The sequence below is a fragment of the Lipophrys pholis genome, assembly GCF_963383615.2.
Source record: "Lipophrys pholis genome assembly, chromosome: 16".
NCBI classification, from domain to species: domain Eukaryota; kingdom Metazoa; phylum Chordata; class Actinopteri; order Blenniiformes; family Blenniidae; genus Lipophrys; species Lipophrys pholis.
The window spans coordinates 20833637-20850312 of NC_137634.1; the positions used below are offsets into that span (position 1 = coordinate 20833637).

The 16676-nt window shown below is 39.7% G+C and overlaps 1 protein-coding gene across 3 annotated transcripts in view; it reads right to left on the bottom strand.

Moving 5' to 3' along the window:
- The window catches only part of LOC308122034 (von Willebrand factor A domain-containing protein 7-like), a 32205-nt gene extending 15915 nt beyond the window's left edge, over window positions 1–16290 (bottom strand). Inside the window, exons 1-12 of one of the 3 annotated variants that reach the window (XM_080483640.1) lie at window positions 16156–16186; window positions 15446–15544; window positions 14057–14250; window positions 13710–13982; window positions 13533–13626; window positions 13317–13448; window positions 12221–12407; window positions 11960–12135; window positions 11458–11570; window positions 11248–11364; window positions 10315–10497; window positions 10103–10238 (exon numbers count right to left, since the gene is read on the bottom strand). In XM_080483640.1, the coding sequence (XP_080339766.1) occupies window positions 10103–10238; window positions 10315–10497; window positions 11248–11364; window positions 11458–11570; window positions 11960–12135; window positions 12221–12407; window positions 13317–13448; window positions 13533–13626; window positions 13710–13982; window positions 14057–14239 (1594 nt within the window). In that variant the 5' untranslated portion in view covers window positions 14240–14250; window positions 15446–15544; window positions 16156–16186. Of the gene's footprint in view, window positions 1–10102; window positions 10239–10314; window positions 10498–11247; window positions 11365–11457; window positions 11571–11959; window positions 12136–12220; window positions 12408–13316; window positions 13449–13532; window positions 13627–13709; window positions 13983–14056; window positions 14251–15445; window positions 15545–15780; window positions 15879–16155 lie in introns of those variants that run through there. The other 2 variants (XM_080483639.1, XM_080483641.1) reach the window with 2 other exon arrangements.
- Between the last annotated feature and the right edge of the window lie 386 nt (window positions 16291–16676).

Below are 16676 nucleotides of genomic sequence, written 5' to 3' on the forward strand. Positions count from 1 at the left end.
TCATCTTCGGGAATCAAATCTCCTTTGTATTCTACTATAAAATCCCCTTTCAGAACTGAACTTTTTGCAAACAAACCACGCCCTGCAAAACAAAATGAAAAAGTTTTCAGTTAAAACTGGAAACTAGGTTCATCGTATTGACAGTAATTGCATTGGTCCATGGTAATATGTTTCAAAGATCGAAGTCAAGTTTAAATGATAGTGTTTTACTAAGCTTACTGACTTGCATGGTGCTAAAATGAAGGCACGTTATATAACAGGATATATAATAACAGATTTATATAACTTCTGTGCCCTGCCGTTAAGTCTAATTTTCAAACTTTTAGTACAGTAGTCATGAGAGTCTACCCTACATCGATGGACAGGTATCCCTTACTAGTCACAAGTTACAACCTTACAAGCTGGATAACAATATTAGGTATTTTCTGGAGGGAACGAAACCAATACAACCTAAATGATTAAAACTTGAGATCACATGTGATGTCCATGTGTTTTTATTCTAAACAGTAGAAATGATCTATAAAGACTGATTTTATAGCCATACCTTTGACAAAATCTATGTAGCGGATATCAAAAATCCATGTTTTGTCCGTCTTTGACTGCACGTGTTGACAAGCATCTTTTAAGGGGCTTGTCCTTAGTGGCATTTCAAGCTGCAGGAAAAAGTAATAAAATACAAAATAAGGAATCAAATGGTAATTTTATGAGTATACAGGACAAAGTATCAGCAAATGCAAAACAAAACCCAAATGTTTATTTGAACTGAACCAAAATAAATGTTGAGATTCTAATCTCAAGTTCGATCTTAGCTTGATCTAACCTGTAGTCAAGTATTATATACATTATCTGTCATAAACAGAGCACAGCTAAAGTACATTATAGCCATAAAATGGTAGTCAAATAGCTCGTGGTAACTAGAATAATTACTTTACAGTAAAGTCTGGATGTTTTGTAATAAGATTACAATTCTTTTTTTACATTTGACAACATTAATTAGTTTAATTGTTGTTCTATATATATATATACATACACACACGTTTTTGACTTTTTAAAGCAATTATCATTGTTTGAAATTAAAACAAACATTGTATTTTTACCGATATCACATACATTTTTTAAATTAGTGATTAAGCCCTATGCTAAAATTTTTACCCAGGCCCAAGCAGTTTCTAGGCCAGGGGTTGGCAATCCTGGTCCTCAAGGGCCACAGTCCCACACAGTTTGAACATGTCCTCACTTAAACACAGCTGATACTAATGATCAGACTTTCTGCAGAGCTTCGTCATGAAACACTCATTAAACTTAGGTGTGTTGGAGCAAGTAAACATGGCAAACATGCAGGACTGCAGACCTCAGGGACTAGGAATGAATGCCCACCACTGCTCTATGAACACTCCTGGACACAGAGCTATCAGCCCGCAGTTAAAAGTCTTAAAATTAATACAAAAAAAAAAAAAAAAAACACAATTCAAAATAATTGATATCTTACACTAATGTCACGGGCTGATCTTAGTTAACCTCAAGCAAATAAAGTAACAAACATGGTAAATTCCCAAATGTACAACCTATAATGCTGGTGGCCAAAAAGCTCCCAGCAAGCTGACAAGGTGAATCACACATGTTGCAGCTGCATGCTTGCTTCATGCTGCACCTCCCCCTCCCCCATGCAGTGCCAAGCTGCTCATTTGCAGCCTTGAACCAATTATCCTCAAAACAAGTGTTAAAGTTTCCATTATTATCCAAATGCTGTAAACATACCTCTTATTTTCCACTCATGATTTACAATTTTTGACAGTGACTGGAAAAAAAAAATAATTTTAATTACCTGGCCTTTAAGTTGTTAGCAAACAGTTGCAAACTACTTTAAACATGATGCCAGAGACCAAAAATGAAAGAAATGCCGAATTAAAGATAATTAATGTTAGTATTTCAGGACAAAGCTTCAAACTTACCAATACTGGTCCTGTTTGCTGTATCAGCTTCTCTGGTAGCTCACGGCCTGCTGCTGATGGTGACGGCAGGTAAACGTTAAGCTCCAGTTCAACAGTTGACTTCCTCTCACGGTTTCACAGTAAAAGCACATCACAGGAAATCATGATACTAAGGCAATATTAGTGATCTCCATCACATGTGCTGCAGTTTATTTTGTCTTATCTATCTGTGTTGTGTCCTGTAGCTTTACAACAAGCTATTTCCCAGTCATTCTGGGTGACATTTATTGTGCTCATTTGATTCTTACTTTTTTTATACAATACAATTTAATTCGAATGACAAAAGAGAGTAACGTGGTATAGATTATACACACAAAAGATTAATGTCCAGATATTTAGTAATTTGTGCAAAAATCTGAATATAGTTTAATTTTTCATTTCTGCTGGGTGATGGAGGAAGTACTATATCAATCAGGTACTTTCTGCTGGGTGACAGAGGAAGTACTGTGTCTACCAGGTACTTTCTGCTGGGTGACAGAGGAAGTACTATATCCATGCCTGCAGTACACAGTTGTTATTATAGCACTGTACTGGCAACCTGCTTTATCTCAATAATCACAATCATGAACATGAAGGAAATAATACATTCTGACTCATGATTACATCAAAATATATCAAATGTTTTCATGTGAATTCTAACTGACAGGCAGGTTGAAACCCAACAGACACCAGGACAAACCTGCTGGAGCTCCGTCTTTCTGAAAGCCTGGAGAGACGATGTGATAATTCAAACATCAAAAACAATCCTCACTCCCATCCTCATCTGGAGGAGTTCCTCTTCTCCACTGGATCAGGCTTCAGGTTCCTCAGTAGTCCTGGATTAAAATAGTGCATGGTGTTAGTTTGAATCCACAGCATCCTCCAGTAGAACCAGTAGAACCTCCAGTATAATGGGTAGAACACTTTAGTGCAATTCAGACAAAACACTATGGCCAGTAGTACCTTCACCTCTCAGTCAAGTTAAATAGTTTTAAACATGATCTTTCCCCTCAGCAACAAATATAAATGTACATGAACACTGTTAGACTTACACAAAAACATTTATATCTCATGTTTAACCACAGTAGAGACTCACAACCAGCCTTGTCTCAGTCTGGATCCACAATCTCTGAAAACGTCAGAACAAATGTTTAAGTCAGTGTGATCTTGAAATTTCAACCTCATAACAACATTTTAAACAACTATATTCTCGCTTAAAACACTCTTAAAACTACACTCTGTTAAACTATGATGATCATATTTCAGATTTTTTACGCACCATTGTGTGTTTTCTCCTCCACGATCTCCTCCGGCATCTCTTGCCAAAATGCATTATGGGTAAATTGGCTTCCCAAGACTGCACAGGTCCGTTTCGATGCATCCTCGAAAAAGTGGGCGGAGCGAGGATACATCCGGGTATTCCATGTGTACTCGGTGAGAAACAGCCTAAGAATTGGAACAGTACTTGGTCTCCCACTGACCATGTTTCACGGGTACACGAGAGCACAAGTATGGACAGTATGGGTATTGGAAAAAGGCCATAGTCAAAAATGAAGAAGAAAAAAGTTGCAATGCTACGTGCAACATGCTACATGCTAAAGAGCTTCAGGGCACACATAATAGTGATGTTACACATGATTATAATCTGAACAATACACTCATTAGCAAGCTGGAGTGTGTGTGTACAGCGCATGGTAATGAGTAAATAAAACCTAAGCCTGTAGGTTGGACAGTGGAAAAACTGTTTCGGTCTGTTTGATGACTGAAGATTTACCATTTTTTGAGTCATCCAAAATTGTTTATTTGTGTTCTGTGTTGCTCTTCAGTTTGCCTAAGTTGACTTTCCCCAATAGTATCTGCTCATATTTTATTTTTATTGAACATCAACATATGCTTGTTAGTTTTAAACAATAATTATGGGTTCCAGAAACCCTCCCTGTCTATACTGACTAGCACAAGCTGCTGTGCTATTCTCTTCTTTCATGAAGAACTATGATGTATCTGACAGTTTACCACTTTTTTGTATTAATCAAAAGCATTTTACGCTTATTTGTGGTCTGAATTGATCCACATATTTCCTTATTTGGATTTTCCCTGAGTATCTGCTCAAATGTTTTGCTTTAACACTAACATGTGCTTGTTGCATTTAAACATTCATTATGGGGCCCAGAAACCCTTCCTTCCTGCATTCTGACCAACACATGCAGCTCAATTATTCTCCAACTTTCATGAAACAATTACTACATAATATATTATGTTTATTTGTGGTCTGTGTTTATATCTCCTCGGTTGACTTTTCTGAGTATGCGCTGAGAAACAGTTCTAATCAGTTCTCCACAGCATTCAGCCAATCTAGTAACATTCCTGGGCCTCTAAATAACAATATTGATAGTCTCAGATAATGGCGTGACTCCACCTGCCAATCTATCATTAGGCTCCCACAAACTGCATGATTCTCGATTATCGGTGACCGTCAGCGAGAATAGTGAATAGATCCGCGGTCGCAGCTCAAATTGTTGGGCTTTGTGCGCGGTTTTGAGACAACCCAGCAAGCCTGCGACAACTATCAGATTGTGTCTGATATTTGGGGAGTTGCAGCGGGAGTTGCTGTGGGCTGCAGCTTCATGGTGAGCCTCTGTGAACTGCACGGTGAAGCCGCAGCCCACAGCAGCAGCTGTGATCACGTCCACTGGTGCTGCTAGCTACAGCCTTCACAAAACAAACTGTTTTACATTGAGTGTGCATTATTGGAAAATGAAAGCCCACAACAGTAGATGCTAACGTAAAATGCTAGTTGATTCTAATAGATGCTTACAAGACTTACTTCAAGCTCCTGTTGCAACTTTACCCTCCAGGTTGTCCTCTCTCTTCGTGTCATGACCATGTCTATATTCCCCTCCTCTTTTTGGGGGATTTCTTTTCAAACACATCGATACCATAACTCTGAGGCTTCATTCATGCGTATGTTTATATGAGCGCGGTGGTTGCGCAATATGCTCATATCCATGCTATTTAGCCTGTCAGATAGCAACATCACTGTGTGAAACACTGAGCGGGGGCACACAGATAAACATCTGCCTGAATCAATGCACTCACTCTCATGTTTATTGATACTTGCCTAGCCTAGATATTAGCTATGAGCTCTGGAGCATCTCCATGGCGACAGACGCATGAGTTGCCTCTCCCATCCGCTTTGTATGGGACATTTTGTCATAGTTTTTTGGAATTTATTCAAAACAGTTAGCTGTTAACATCACAAAATCGAATCGATTGGTCCTTGGATAAGGACAAATTGTCCATAAAGATTTTATGCGACTTGGGTGGATAGTTTCTGAAAAAAGTTAGTGAAATGCATACATACAAACCAATAAATAAATACCCACTGCCAAAAACATAACCTTCTCACGAGTGACGAGAAAACAGACTCCTTGAACTGACTCACAGGTTTTTGAGTCGTTCATGCAAGTGAATCGGTTGTGTGGGTCATTTGAGTCATTTAATTCAGCTGCGCATGCGCACCATTTTCACCCACTCCAGGACCTAGACGCTCAGCTGAACTGCTACGAACCACGGGGGAACATCTTGTATAAATGCTAAAACACTTCTGAGGAAAATAAACATTAAGTACACACATTAGTAGTTTTTAGTGGCCCTTTAGTGGTACTACGAAGCTGGATTTTCTCTAATTGAGATAACTTCAAGGATTAACCCTGGGTTTACCGTACTGCGACACTCGCTCACTTTTCACAAGGATAAATCACCGTGGTAAATGACGCTCAAAGTCTAACCTGCTCCAGAGCAGAATATGTTCTCAATAAGAGGTCAAAGCCCTGCCTTCTGACCAATCAGATCTCTAGGAAAATGACTCGCCCATTCTTAAATGATGGTGACTGGTGGGCAGGTTCAGCGCTGAGCTGCAGTGGAGAGATGAGAAAGTAATTGAGAGCCATCTTTTTGACATAATAAAGTAAATCCTGGTCTCTGAGGCTCTGAAGGAGGTTTTTATTTTTGATTTGTTTCAAGTCTGTTTATCTCCACGAGGGCTGATCTGGAATAATGAGGTTAATGATCACACCTGATAGAACTGCAGAAACGTGAATTTATGGAACCAGAACTACTCGTGTCGTCACGGTGATGAATTAATATTCCAACATAAAACACAAAAGAAACTCAGCCCCAAAACAACTGGATGGAAAATATAAACTACAAGACGAGCAGTGAGGAAGATCAGCCCGACACGTTTCTGCTGTAATAAAGTGAAATTATAGAGCTGGGTTGTTAGGCCCAGCTGTCAAAGCTAATCATTATGAATCTTGGGATTAAATTGGATCCAGAACCCAGATCAGGGCACTTGTAAAGTCCAGTTTTCCCACCTGAGGCATCTGGCCAAAATAAAGCTTCTGCTCTCAATGCAACACCTTGAAAACGCTGTAAATGCTATAATTACTAGTCAGCTGGACAATTGTAATACTCTATGTGTGAGAATAAGTGCAGCTTTCATTGCCTGCCATCAGATGGTGCAGAATGATGCTGCTCATCTTTTTAAAAAGAAAAAAGTGTTTTCTTTTCACAACAAACACGTCTAAATATACATAACACAAACAACTCGGTAAGGCAGTCACAACTTACGTATATAGGAACGAAAAATGAAAATGAAATAAATACATATACCTATCCTCATCTGTCTACCTATTATCATTCTCACACAGCATAGATGTGACTGTATGTACACCTTCTTCGGCAAGTTTAAGAATATTGCGTTTTTGAAGTTACTGGCCTCAGACAAGGGTTAATTTTCATATATTGTTATGTATATTATTGAATATTTATTCAGAGCTGAGATGCCTGAGAATATCTTACTGTTACTATCCTTGTTGTTCTTAGTTTTTACTAATGCTTTAAATGATAAGCATTAGTAAAAACTCTAGTGAGTGCTGATGGCTCTGTTTAAGTTGTTCCTTTTATCTCTGCACAGAAGTAACTGGGGAGCTCGAGATACTGGTAGAAGTATGTTCTGTTTAAGTTGTATGCCTGGCATGCATTTTGAAAACCATATAGCTGTAATGCCAAGGTGAGACCATTGCCTGTATCTGGAATCATGAAGTGCTGGTGTGAAGTTTGGGTAAAATGCTGGCCAACAATTTTTTTTTTAATCTCCTTTTCAATTTGAAATTTCTTGACTACTTCCGTCCAAACATTGAGTGATTTATTAATCCATGGGCTTGACCTCAGTTCCAGCTCCTCTCCCCTACGAGGGCAGCCAAGAAGTGACCATATTAGTATGATAATTTGACATCTCGATACTCTTCCTGTTGGCCACATGGACAGAGTTAGATGAGTACACTAAAGGTAAAGGACTTAGCTGGGCTGACATGTCTTTGAAGCATGGGCGAGCTAAGGCTCTTTTTCCCTTTTCTTTGAATATTTCACTCCGTGATTTTTGTTTTTCCAAATAGAATGTGACATGTGATTTGCCTCCCTCTCTGAATTGTTTGCGGGATCTCCACTAGGAGAAATACAAATATATAAAATACTCACAGTATAACATTCATCTCGACCACCCTGATTCTGCTAACCCTCTTTTAAATTGCTTTACCTGAATCCACAGGGGGAAAATGAAAACATTTTGGACCCCGTTTTAAATTTTAAAGAACATACTGGGTTTGTTGACAACTTAGCAGCCATGGAAACTCTGGAAGATTCCCAAGGCACAATCCTGTTGGGACACTCAATCTTGTGCGATCTCGATTTGCACTGGAAAAATTATCTACAATCCATTTCACAACATATAGGACTATTCTTGTGGCTTGAATACTTTTTTTTACACTTATTTGGGGGGTGAATCAGTTAAATATTGATATTTTTGCCTGAGCTGCCACAATGCCATCTTTGATTTCCCAGAAACAAATGTCCACAGATTTCCGAAGATGACATCAGTTGAGAAACATTGCCAAACTTTGGCAAAATTTTGACTTTGGTGTGATCTTGTTTTCCTGTATTACTTAATTCTCTGTGCAGAGATTGTTTTTTTAGTAGAGTAACTGGTACACATAAACATGAGCTATCTCCCAGTTTTAGCATAATTGCACTGGCTGCCTATACATTTACATCTTAAAATCCTTAAATTTGCTTTTAAATCTGCACAGTTGTGCCCAACTCTACCTTTCTGATCTGATTCAGGTTTCACCCCCAATTGGTCTCTTGTGTCAGCTGGCCACTTGCTGCTCAGTGTCCCTAAAACAAAGTTTAACCTCAGAAGGGACCAAGCGTTTGCAGTCATTGTCCGGAAGCTGTGGAAAGACTTAACTTTGTCCGTCAAACAGGCCACTTCCCTGTCTGTTTCTAAATCACATCTTAAACCCACCTGTTCTCTTTGGGCTTTGACACCAGTTGAGCTGTCAACTTTTTACTCTACACTTTTTTACTTATCTTTTAATACCTTTAATATTACCCATGTTTAATCCTTTTAATTTGTCTTAACCATGTTATGTTTTATTTGTATTATCTGTATCTGTATCTATTTTATAATGTGTAAATTGTGCACTGTGCACTTTTACACCTTATTTATTCTTTATTTGTCTATTCTCTTCTTTCATGCAGAATGATGAAGATGTGAGGGAGTTTACCCATTTTTGTGTAATATTAAAAGTTTTGTTATGTTTATTTGTGGTCTGTGTTACTCTTCATATCACCTTAGATGGCTTTTCCTGATGTATTGGCTCATATTTTTTTGATTTAACATTAACACCCATTCTCTTTCAAATATTAATTATGGGGACCAGAATCACTTCCTGTTTACTGACAAGCACATGCTACTATACTAATCTCTTCCTTCATTAAGATTTGTGTTGGGATCAAGGAGTTCAGTACTTGTTGTGTAATATTCATACATATATTGTGTATTTTTATGACCGGTATGACTCTTCATATCTCCTTAGTTGACTTTTTTCTTAGTATCTGCTCGTATTTTATCAATTTAACACCAACATGTGCTTGTTAGTTTTGAGCATTCATTATGGGGACCAGAAGGGGCGGTACCAACTTGGATGTGTGGGTGGTTCTGACCATATTTGGTCATTGTGTGTGTGAAAGGAAATGGGTGCAGTAGCATTGTCCTTTCTGAAGGGGGGGTAGGTATTCAAGTGTGTGTGTGTGTCCAAACTGAAAAAGGTGACATTTCAGACTTGCCTAAAATTTTGCAGGGAGCTTCAGGATAGCTTCTGCATTGAGTATACAAATTATCCGAGTGGGGACCTCATTTTTTGTCCCCACACGGTTTTTGATCCCCACGACGTGACTGTGTAAACAGATTGAAGTCCCCAGCAAGATAGAAAAACACGCACACACACACACACACACACACACACACACACACACACACACACACACACACAGGGAACAAAAGGTGGCTTGTCAAAAAGTATTTGTACCTATTTATTACATTAAAGGATATTTTTATTCATCTATACTTATTTTTTTAAGAATTTTTTTTCACCTAACATTTGAATAGAAATATCGGTACTTTTCCCTTCTTTCTTTAAATTGTCTCGTTACTTGTTTTAAATTATACGAGGATGACGCAGAATTTCAGTGGAAAGATCGAAGCAGCTGAATAAACTCTAATCTTACTGAAATTACATGACAAGTATTCACGAACGCCGCAGTGGTTTTGGATCAAGTTGCACTGTAAATGTTATACCAGCCAGGTAATTAACAGTTTTTATGTTTATTCAAAAAATTATTTAGTTCTGATTTAAATTTGTAATACGAGTCGACTTCATTATTGATGTCGTTGCTAATAAGATAAGATAAGATATCCCTTTATTTATCTCGCATGTGGAGAAATTTGCAATGATTAAGCTGGTGAATCCACACGGTCAAACGTAGTATAAAAAGAACAGTAGTTTGCATAAAACTTCCACTGAAAAGGTTCAGTGTCGTTAAAATAGACATCATGTATAAATAAAATCAAAAGTTCATTACATTTTTGTGCTTGAGTGCATTTCAGAACCTAAACTTTTCACTTTTACTCGAACAAGAAACTTGAATGGAAACTGTCACTATCAAGTCTTTTCTAAACACAAGCCACTTCTAAAGTAAATACTGTGATTACTTTAGCCTGCTGTTGGTACCTGTGGGGCTGGTGAGGGTGAAGGCGAGCGTGCTCCCGCCAGTGATGTAAACTCTAACATTTGTTACCGTCTGATCAACTAAAAAACTGAACGTGTCCGTCTTTCCCGGGCTCCTGGAGGCCTGAAGAAGAGTCACCTGAAAGACGACAAAACATTCAGAAACATCCCTTCAGGATCTTTAAGACGACCTGAAATGATCGGCGTGTCGTTACCAGAGAGGAGCTGGCGGACTCGGTTATGACGCTGGCGGCCGTGGGAAGTTCAGTCTTTGAGAGCTCAATGGCCTGACCCCCCGACGCCTGGGCCAGGTCTTTATACAGCTGCACCTCTGGGGAAGACAATCTGCTCCGTTTACGGCGATTAACCGTCGGTGAGTCAGTTATGAAGAAGTTGACCTGCAAATAGAAGACGCCAAATCAAATTTTAAACCATAAAGTGGAAATCATTTCCTTTTCTTCTATATTGCTTTGTGGCAATTAGAACTACGGTAGTTACTGGAGATTAGATTTAGTTTCACTTACAGGAGCCGTGCTGTCAGGGTGAGTTTGTAAAAACACCCGTAATATTATGTCATTATCTTACTGGGCTGTTTGTGGCTCCTGAACCCCTGATATAGAGCGTTATTTCTAAGAGTGGTCTTAACTTATATACATCTACTGCATAATTTCTTAAATGTTGTACAAGTGATCAGAAATGTTTAAAACTGTATTTTATACCGTATAAGTACATTTAGCTGTTGAGTTGATTGACTTCCTTAACACCTCTGAGGTTCAGAAGAATAAAACAAACATAATAGTCCTTCCTTCTACAGGGTTTTAAAATGAAGTTTTCTCAAGACCAAGAAGGAAAACAATTTATAGATATGACGTGCATGTGCAGTGGCAGCGTTTCCACGGAGGCAATGCATTTAAAAAAAGTTCCAGCTTTCGAGTCGTCGTCAAAAAGTTGTATTTTCAGTGGCTCCGGATGCCATTGTGGTGTAAACAGACGCCCAAAACACCAAAAGGTTTTTCATTTTCACTTGAAAACGCCTTAGGCACTTTGAAAAAATGGCAAAATTCACTTGAAGTTGGAAAAAAACAAGTACAGAACACAGTCAAATGTTGTTTTACAGTCAGATGCGATGACTTTGAGTTTCAGCTCACCACAGTCTGCGTCCGCTCGATGAGAGCGATCACTGTGCTCGTCAGCTGCTTGTCTTTGGCAGGAGCATCCGTGAAGAGAAAGATCTCAGAATTGAAAGGGGCGCTGGTTAGAGCCAGCTTTAACAGGAAGAGAGCACAGAATGACAAACGTAAGTACGGTTTGAGCTGCCTGTGCCTCATTAAACTTTTAAAAGAGTCATAAATCTGCACCTGAAGTCCTGTAAGGCTCAGCTCGGCTTCGTCTCCTCCACCACTGGCTCGAAGTGTATCTATAACCCTCTTGAACTCGTTCGGGTCCGAGGTTCTTAACAAGGGCCCGACGGCTGAAGTTCATTTAGTGACGGGAGGAAAAAATTCATTTTTTGAATGATTTATGTTGTAAACATTCACTGAAATACTTAGAAATTGAACATTTCAAGGCTTTTTTACTCGTGCTAACGTAAGTTTCTGATATATTCCATGTATTTTGTGTTATATTAAAACCGCATAAAAGCTTTTAACCTACCGAAAGAAATACACATTTCATAATTTACAGCCTCAAAACTTTTTTTTTTTTTTTTAAATGGGACAAGCTCCTTGCTTTATTGATCTAAAGGTTCTCTTTACCGTTGATTGAGATGCATGAAATCCTAAACAAGCAGCAAGTGTTTCATTTGACTTTCTATGACTGTCGTTTACTTAACAGGAGCGGTTTGGGACTTTGGGATCCCACCTGGATCGTTGAAAGGTACGAGAATGTAAACCGAGGGCTCGTTCTCCGTGCCCACTTCGCTGTCGATGATGGAGGTGGTGACGCCTTGCACCGCTGCGATGTCTTCGGCCATGCTGCTCGTGGTATCGATGACGAAACAAAGAGCTTTACTGGAGCCTTTAGAGATCCCCATCATCCTGGGGGACAGAGAAGACGCAACAGATCGGACAAAGATAACATCTGCAGGCACCGTCGCTGAACCTTGAAGAGCAGGCTTCTTACTCGAGGAATGGCTGGCTGCCTGCAGCCTCTCGGATGTCCTCCAGGAGCTCGCTGGTCGCAGCTACGGCCATGTTGGCGGCTTGAGTGTGGAGATGCCCGTGATTGGAATCAAAGGTGTCTTTGTTGATTCCCCCTGTGGGCTCCATCCTACTGGTGACGTCAAGCCCTCCGCCATGACTGCATTTTCCTTTTTCAGCAAAGAATATGGGAGGAAAGTTCATCAGATACTAAAATATATCTGCAGGTTTTAACTTTAGACATTGTGAAGCGGTGCTTTGAGAATACAGTGTAATGTGAAGAAACGGCATTTCAGCAGGAGAACTAACAATACTGAGCTTTTAAAAGAAAACTTTCACTGCCTTTAGAGAGAAGTGGAAATCGGAAAAAGTCATTGCAGTGGGTGACCTTTAGTCAGAAGCTCCAAAACAGAATGAGGAACGATGAGACCTGTCACCTCATTTAACACACATTACTCTTTACCTTTTAAGATGGGACATGTGTTTCTCATAAAGTGATATAAGATCTTTTCCAGCTAAATTCAAGGGAATTGATGGAATGTGACCGTGCTGTTAAATGACACCTTGATGACTCATTATTCTAAATAGACATATTTTTTCTATAGTAGTGCGTGAAATCACAGTTTCGCACACTGAACAGATGTCCTCTGATATCAGATACGTACAGTACGGGAAAATGAAGTGTCTCCTGCAGATACGTATTGTGCAGGTAAGAAGTGGTGATGATCTACTGGAAGATAAAGAACTGAACATAGTCAACCTGCGGGGTTGCGGGATGGGGCGAAACATGACTGGGCACTATCAGGGTCTTCAGTCTCGAATCGTTCAATAAAATCCAAAAGGTTTGTATGAGGATCATCATTAACTTTAACTTAAAGTCCAACATCTGTTTGGATAAAATGTCCCACATCAAGTGAAACATGAGCTACTTCCTCATTGCATTCATACACTAAAGTCTTTTTTATGTGCCACTGTCTTACTTTGAGCCGCTGCCCACATTAAATGTATATATATCAACCTAAGACTTGATATTATTGGTATATTACTGCCAGAATCAAGAAGCAAGAAACCAACAGTACCTGGAGGTTTCTCTGAGAAAGGAAAGACGCCAAAGTATCCAGAGGTCAAGACCTGGTCTCTTATGATATCCTCCAATATGTTGTTGGTGCAGTCGTCTCCATCGCAGCTGCGACATGTTGCTCTGCTTTTATCTGAGAGAGAAAAAAACTATATGATTAGTCGTGTTTGTTCCATCGGCCAACATTCAAATCGTGTGATCGGCTGCCTCCCTCTACCTGCGATGTTCCCGATGCTGACGTCCGATCGGATCAGGTTGGGATTCGGCCTGGTGTTTTTCAGTTCCACCCAGTTACTGTGACTGTAGAAGTCCTTCAAGTTCAATAAAAGAACAAGATCATCAACCTGTCCTCTTCATATTGAATAATAAACCCTGTTAAAGTGACTCTGTAGACCTGTAAAGGATGGAGGAGCTCTCCCAGCTTCTGCCTGGCTGCCTCGAAGTTCTTCTGGTTGTTGCTGGCTTTCACGGCCATGATCCCCGCCGTGATGATGTTCCTCCCTTCATTCAGCATCTCTTCGTCAAAGTGGAAGCTTGCATTGAGCGCATGGCGCAAGTCCACGCGGACGTTCCTCAGCACAATGAAAAGTAGAGCTTTGCGGAAAGTCTTGGCCGACTGCGGCGCTTTGCAGGCCGCGGCGACATTCTCCGGAGTGAAAGGCTGCAACTGCACACACGGACAAATTCTAGTTTCTTTCACTTTATAACAGAGACGTGAAACTTCAGTAAATTAATATTTACAGGAGGAGAGAAGTTCGTCCCCTCGGCTTGTGCCAGGGCCCGGCATGCCTGCACCGTGCCATTCAGGAGTGCCTTCTGAGTTATTTCCAGGTGACTCAGGGACCTTCCTGGCAATATCCCAAAGCCCTGAACCAGCGCGGCGTGCAGGAGCAGGACACGCAGCACCACAAACTCCCAATGCATCTCTGCACGGCCTGTCAACGGAGGATGGAAACATGGAATCAGTCGGATTAATTCATTATTTAGATGGAACCAATTATAGAAACTCTGCATGAGTGATGGTGGAGAAGAAGAAGGAACCCCTTCAGAGACACTCAGTCTCCAAACAGTCTAAAACTACAGCGGTTCAGAAGAACCAGCCCCGACTCTGAACTTTACCAAATAGAAAAGTCTAAATTTAAAAGCTTCCTTAACTGAAGCCTTTATTTTCCACTATTTTAAATGGTCAAAAATGTGGTGAAAATGATGGTAATTTTAAGCAGCATAAACTGCTGCTGATACAGATAAAAGTATAAAATTACCACATAATGATTCTGACAGTATTATTGATATAATATCAAGTCTTAGGTTTCGGTTTATATATAAATATATATTTAATGTAGGCAGCTGCTCAAAAAAGACTTTAGTGTATGAATGCAATGAAAAAGTAGCTCATGATTCACTTGATGTGGGACATTTTACAAAAACACATATTGGACTTTTAAGTTAAAGTGAACTATGATCCTCATACAGGCCTTTTGGATTTTATTCAACAGTTTTTGATTGAAGACTTCATTAGTGGCCAGTCATGTTTTGTCCCATCATAAGTTCAACCCAACAAGTTTGAGCACCTTTTTCTTCCAATAGATCATCACCACTTCTCCCCTGCACATTAGAAATCTGAAGGAAACACTGCCTGTACTGTAGGTATCTACCATCAGAGGACAAAGAGTAATAATTATTAAATTAGACGACAGGTCTCGGTTCCTTATCTTTGGGAGCTTCGGAGCACATTTTAGACTTTCCTTCCTTTTAGTGTGGCCACACCTGTGCGATAACTTAATCTGTTTAATCTCAGCATCTTGATATACGACACACCCGTGTGGTGGATGGATTATTTATCTTGACAAAAGAGAAGTGCTCGCTCACTGATACACATTTAGACAACTTTGTCAACGATATTTGAGAGAAACACGCCTTTTGTGCACATAGGAAAAGGTCTTAGATCTTTTGAGTCAGCTCATGGAAAAATGGGAGCAAAAAAATGAAAGTGATGCTTTTATATTTTCGCTCGGTGTGTCTATCTCGTTCGGATGGAAATAAGTCTGATTTGAAATGATTGGTCCTTCCTCTTGACTACGCTTAAATATGCTTCTCAACTGCAGTTTATTTAAAAAATGAGGTAAGTACCAATTATCTTTACAGCTTCTGACACGGTGAAAACTATAAACTGTGGCTGAAAGTGAAGATACCGATATGATGCAGGTACTTTGAAGACGTCATGCCAATCTGTAGAATAAAGGATTTAAATAGAACTTTAACACAACATGTTATTGAAAAAAAAAAAAAACACAAGATCAGAAATGCAGACGTACTTGATAGACGTTCCATCAATCTTGATGTTTCCTTGTTCAACCACATACTGAAAAGTACTTCCTTCTACTGTAATAGATTCCTACTAAATACTTAATGCAATCAGAAGTTAAGCTGTACAAAGTATTACTGTTGTTGTGGCACAAACTTACTTTGTTGAGTTCAGTTAGATAAATTTGATCTAAATAATTTCCATGAGTTTGTGACCTCAAGTATCCAGCACAGCAATGTGACGTCATGCACCAAACTTTGTGATAAACACTCACATTTCTTCTTCTTTTGTTCACATGCTCACATGAACAAATCTCCAAAGTTCCCTATTTCAATGCGTCTCTGTTAAAACCATAGAAAACATTTCTGTTTCAGGTGTCACATCATCTCTTATGTGTGACATCTGATTTTAAGACTCACAGATCGATTGAAATAATCACCATGACAGATGAAAGAAAATCTCTTTATGTAACACGCATATTGATCCTTCTGCCCGTCCAGCATTAGTTTTAGAGATAATTAAAGAGAGTACTGACCTCGACGCTGTCCTCCACACTGTAAAGTCAGAGTGTCAGCACCTGCTGTGTGTTTCCCCCGCTGAGGGCGAGGTTCCGCAGGACTCGTTCTACCAGTTTCTCTCGCTCGCTCTCTCTCTCTCTCTCTCTCTCTCTCTCTCTCTCTCTCTAATAGATGGAAATAAGAGGTGATCAACCTTGGCCCCCCGAGGGCCGTTTTCCTACACAGTTGCAATGTCAACCTCACTTCAACACACCTGACAGCAGCGATGAGGCTTTCTGCAGAGCTTCATCATGATACCTTCATTAAATTCAAGTGTGTCGGAGCAGGAAATATTACAAACATACAGGACCGCAGCCCTCGAGGGCCAGGAATGCACGATGGCATGTCGTGATGAAGCATCAACAAACAACTTACCTCAATTAACTCACCGTGTTTGACTTCTCTCTGTGGACCTTCATCGACTCTACAAGCGGCCTGAAAGATCGGGTGGAAGAATAAAACAGACTTGCTGTTGACGTGTTCAGGAGATAATTGTTAA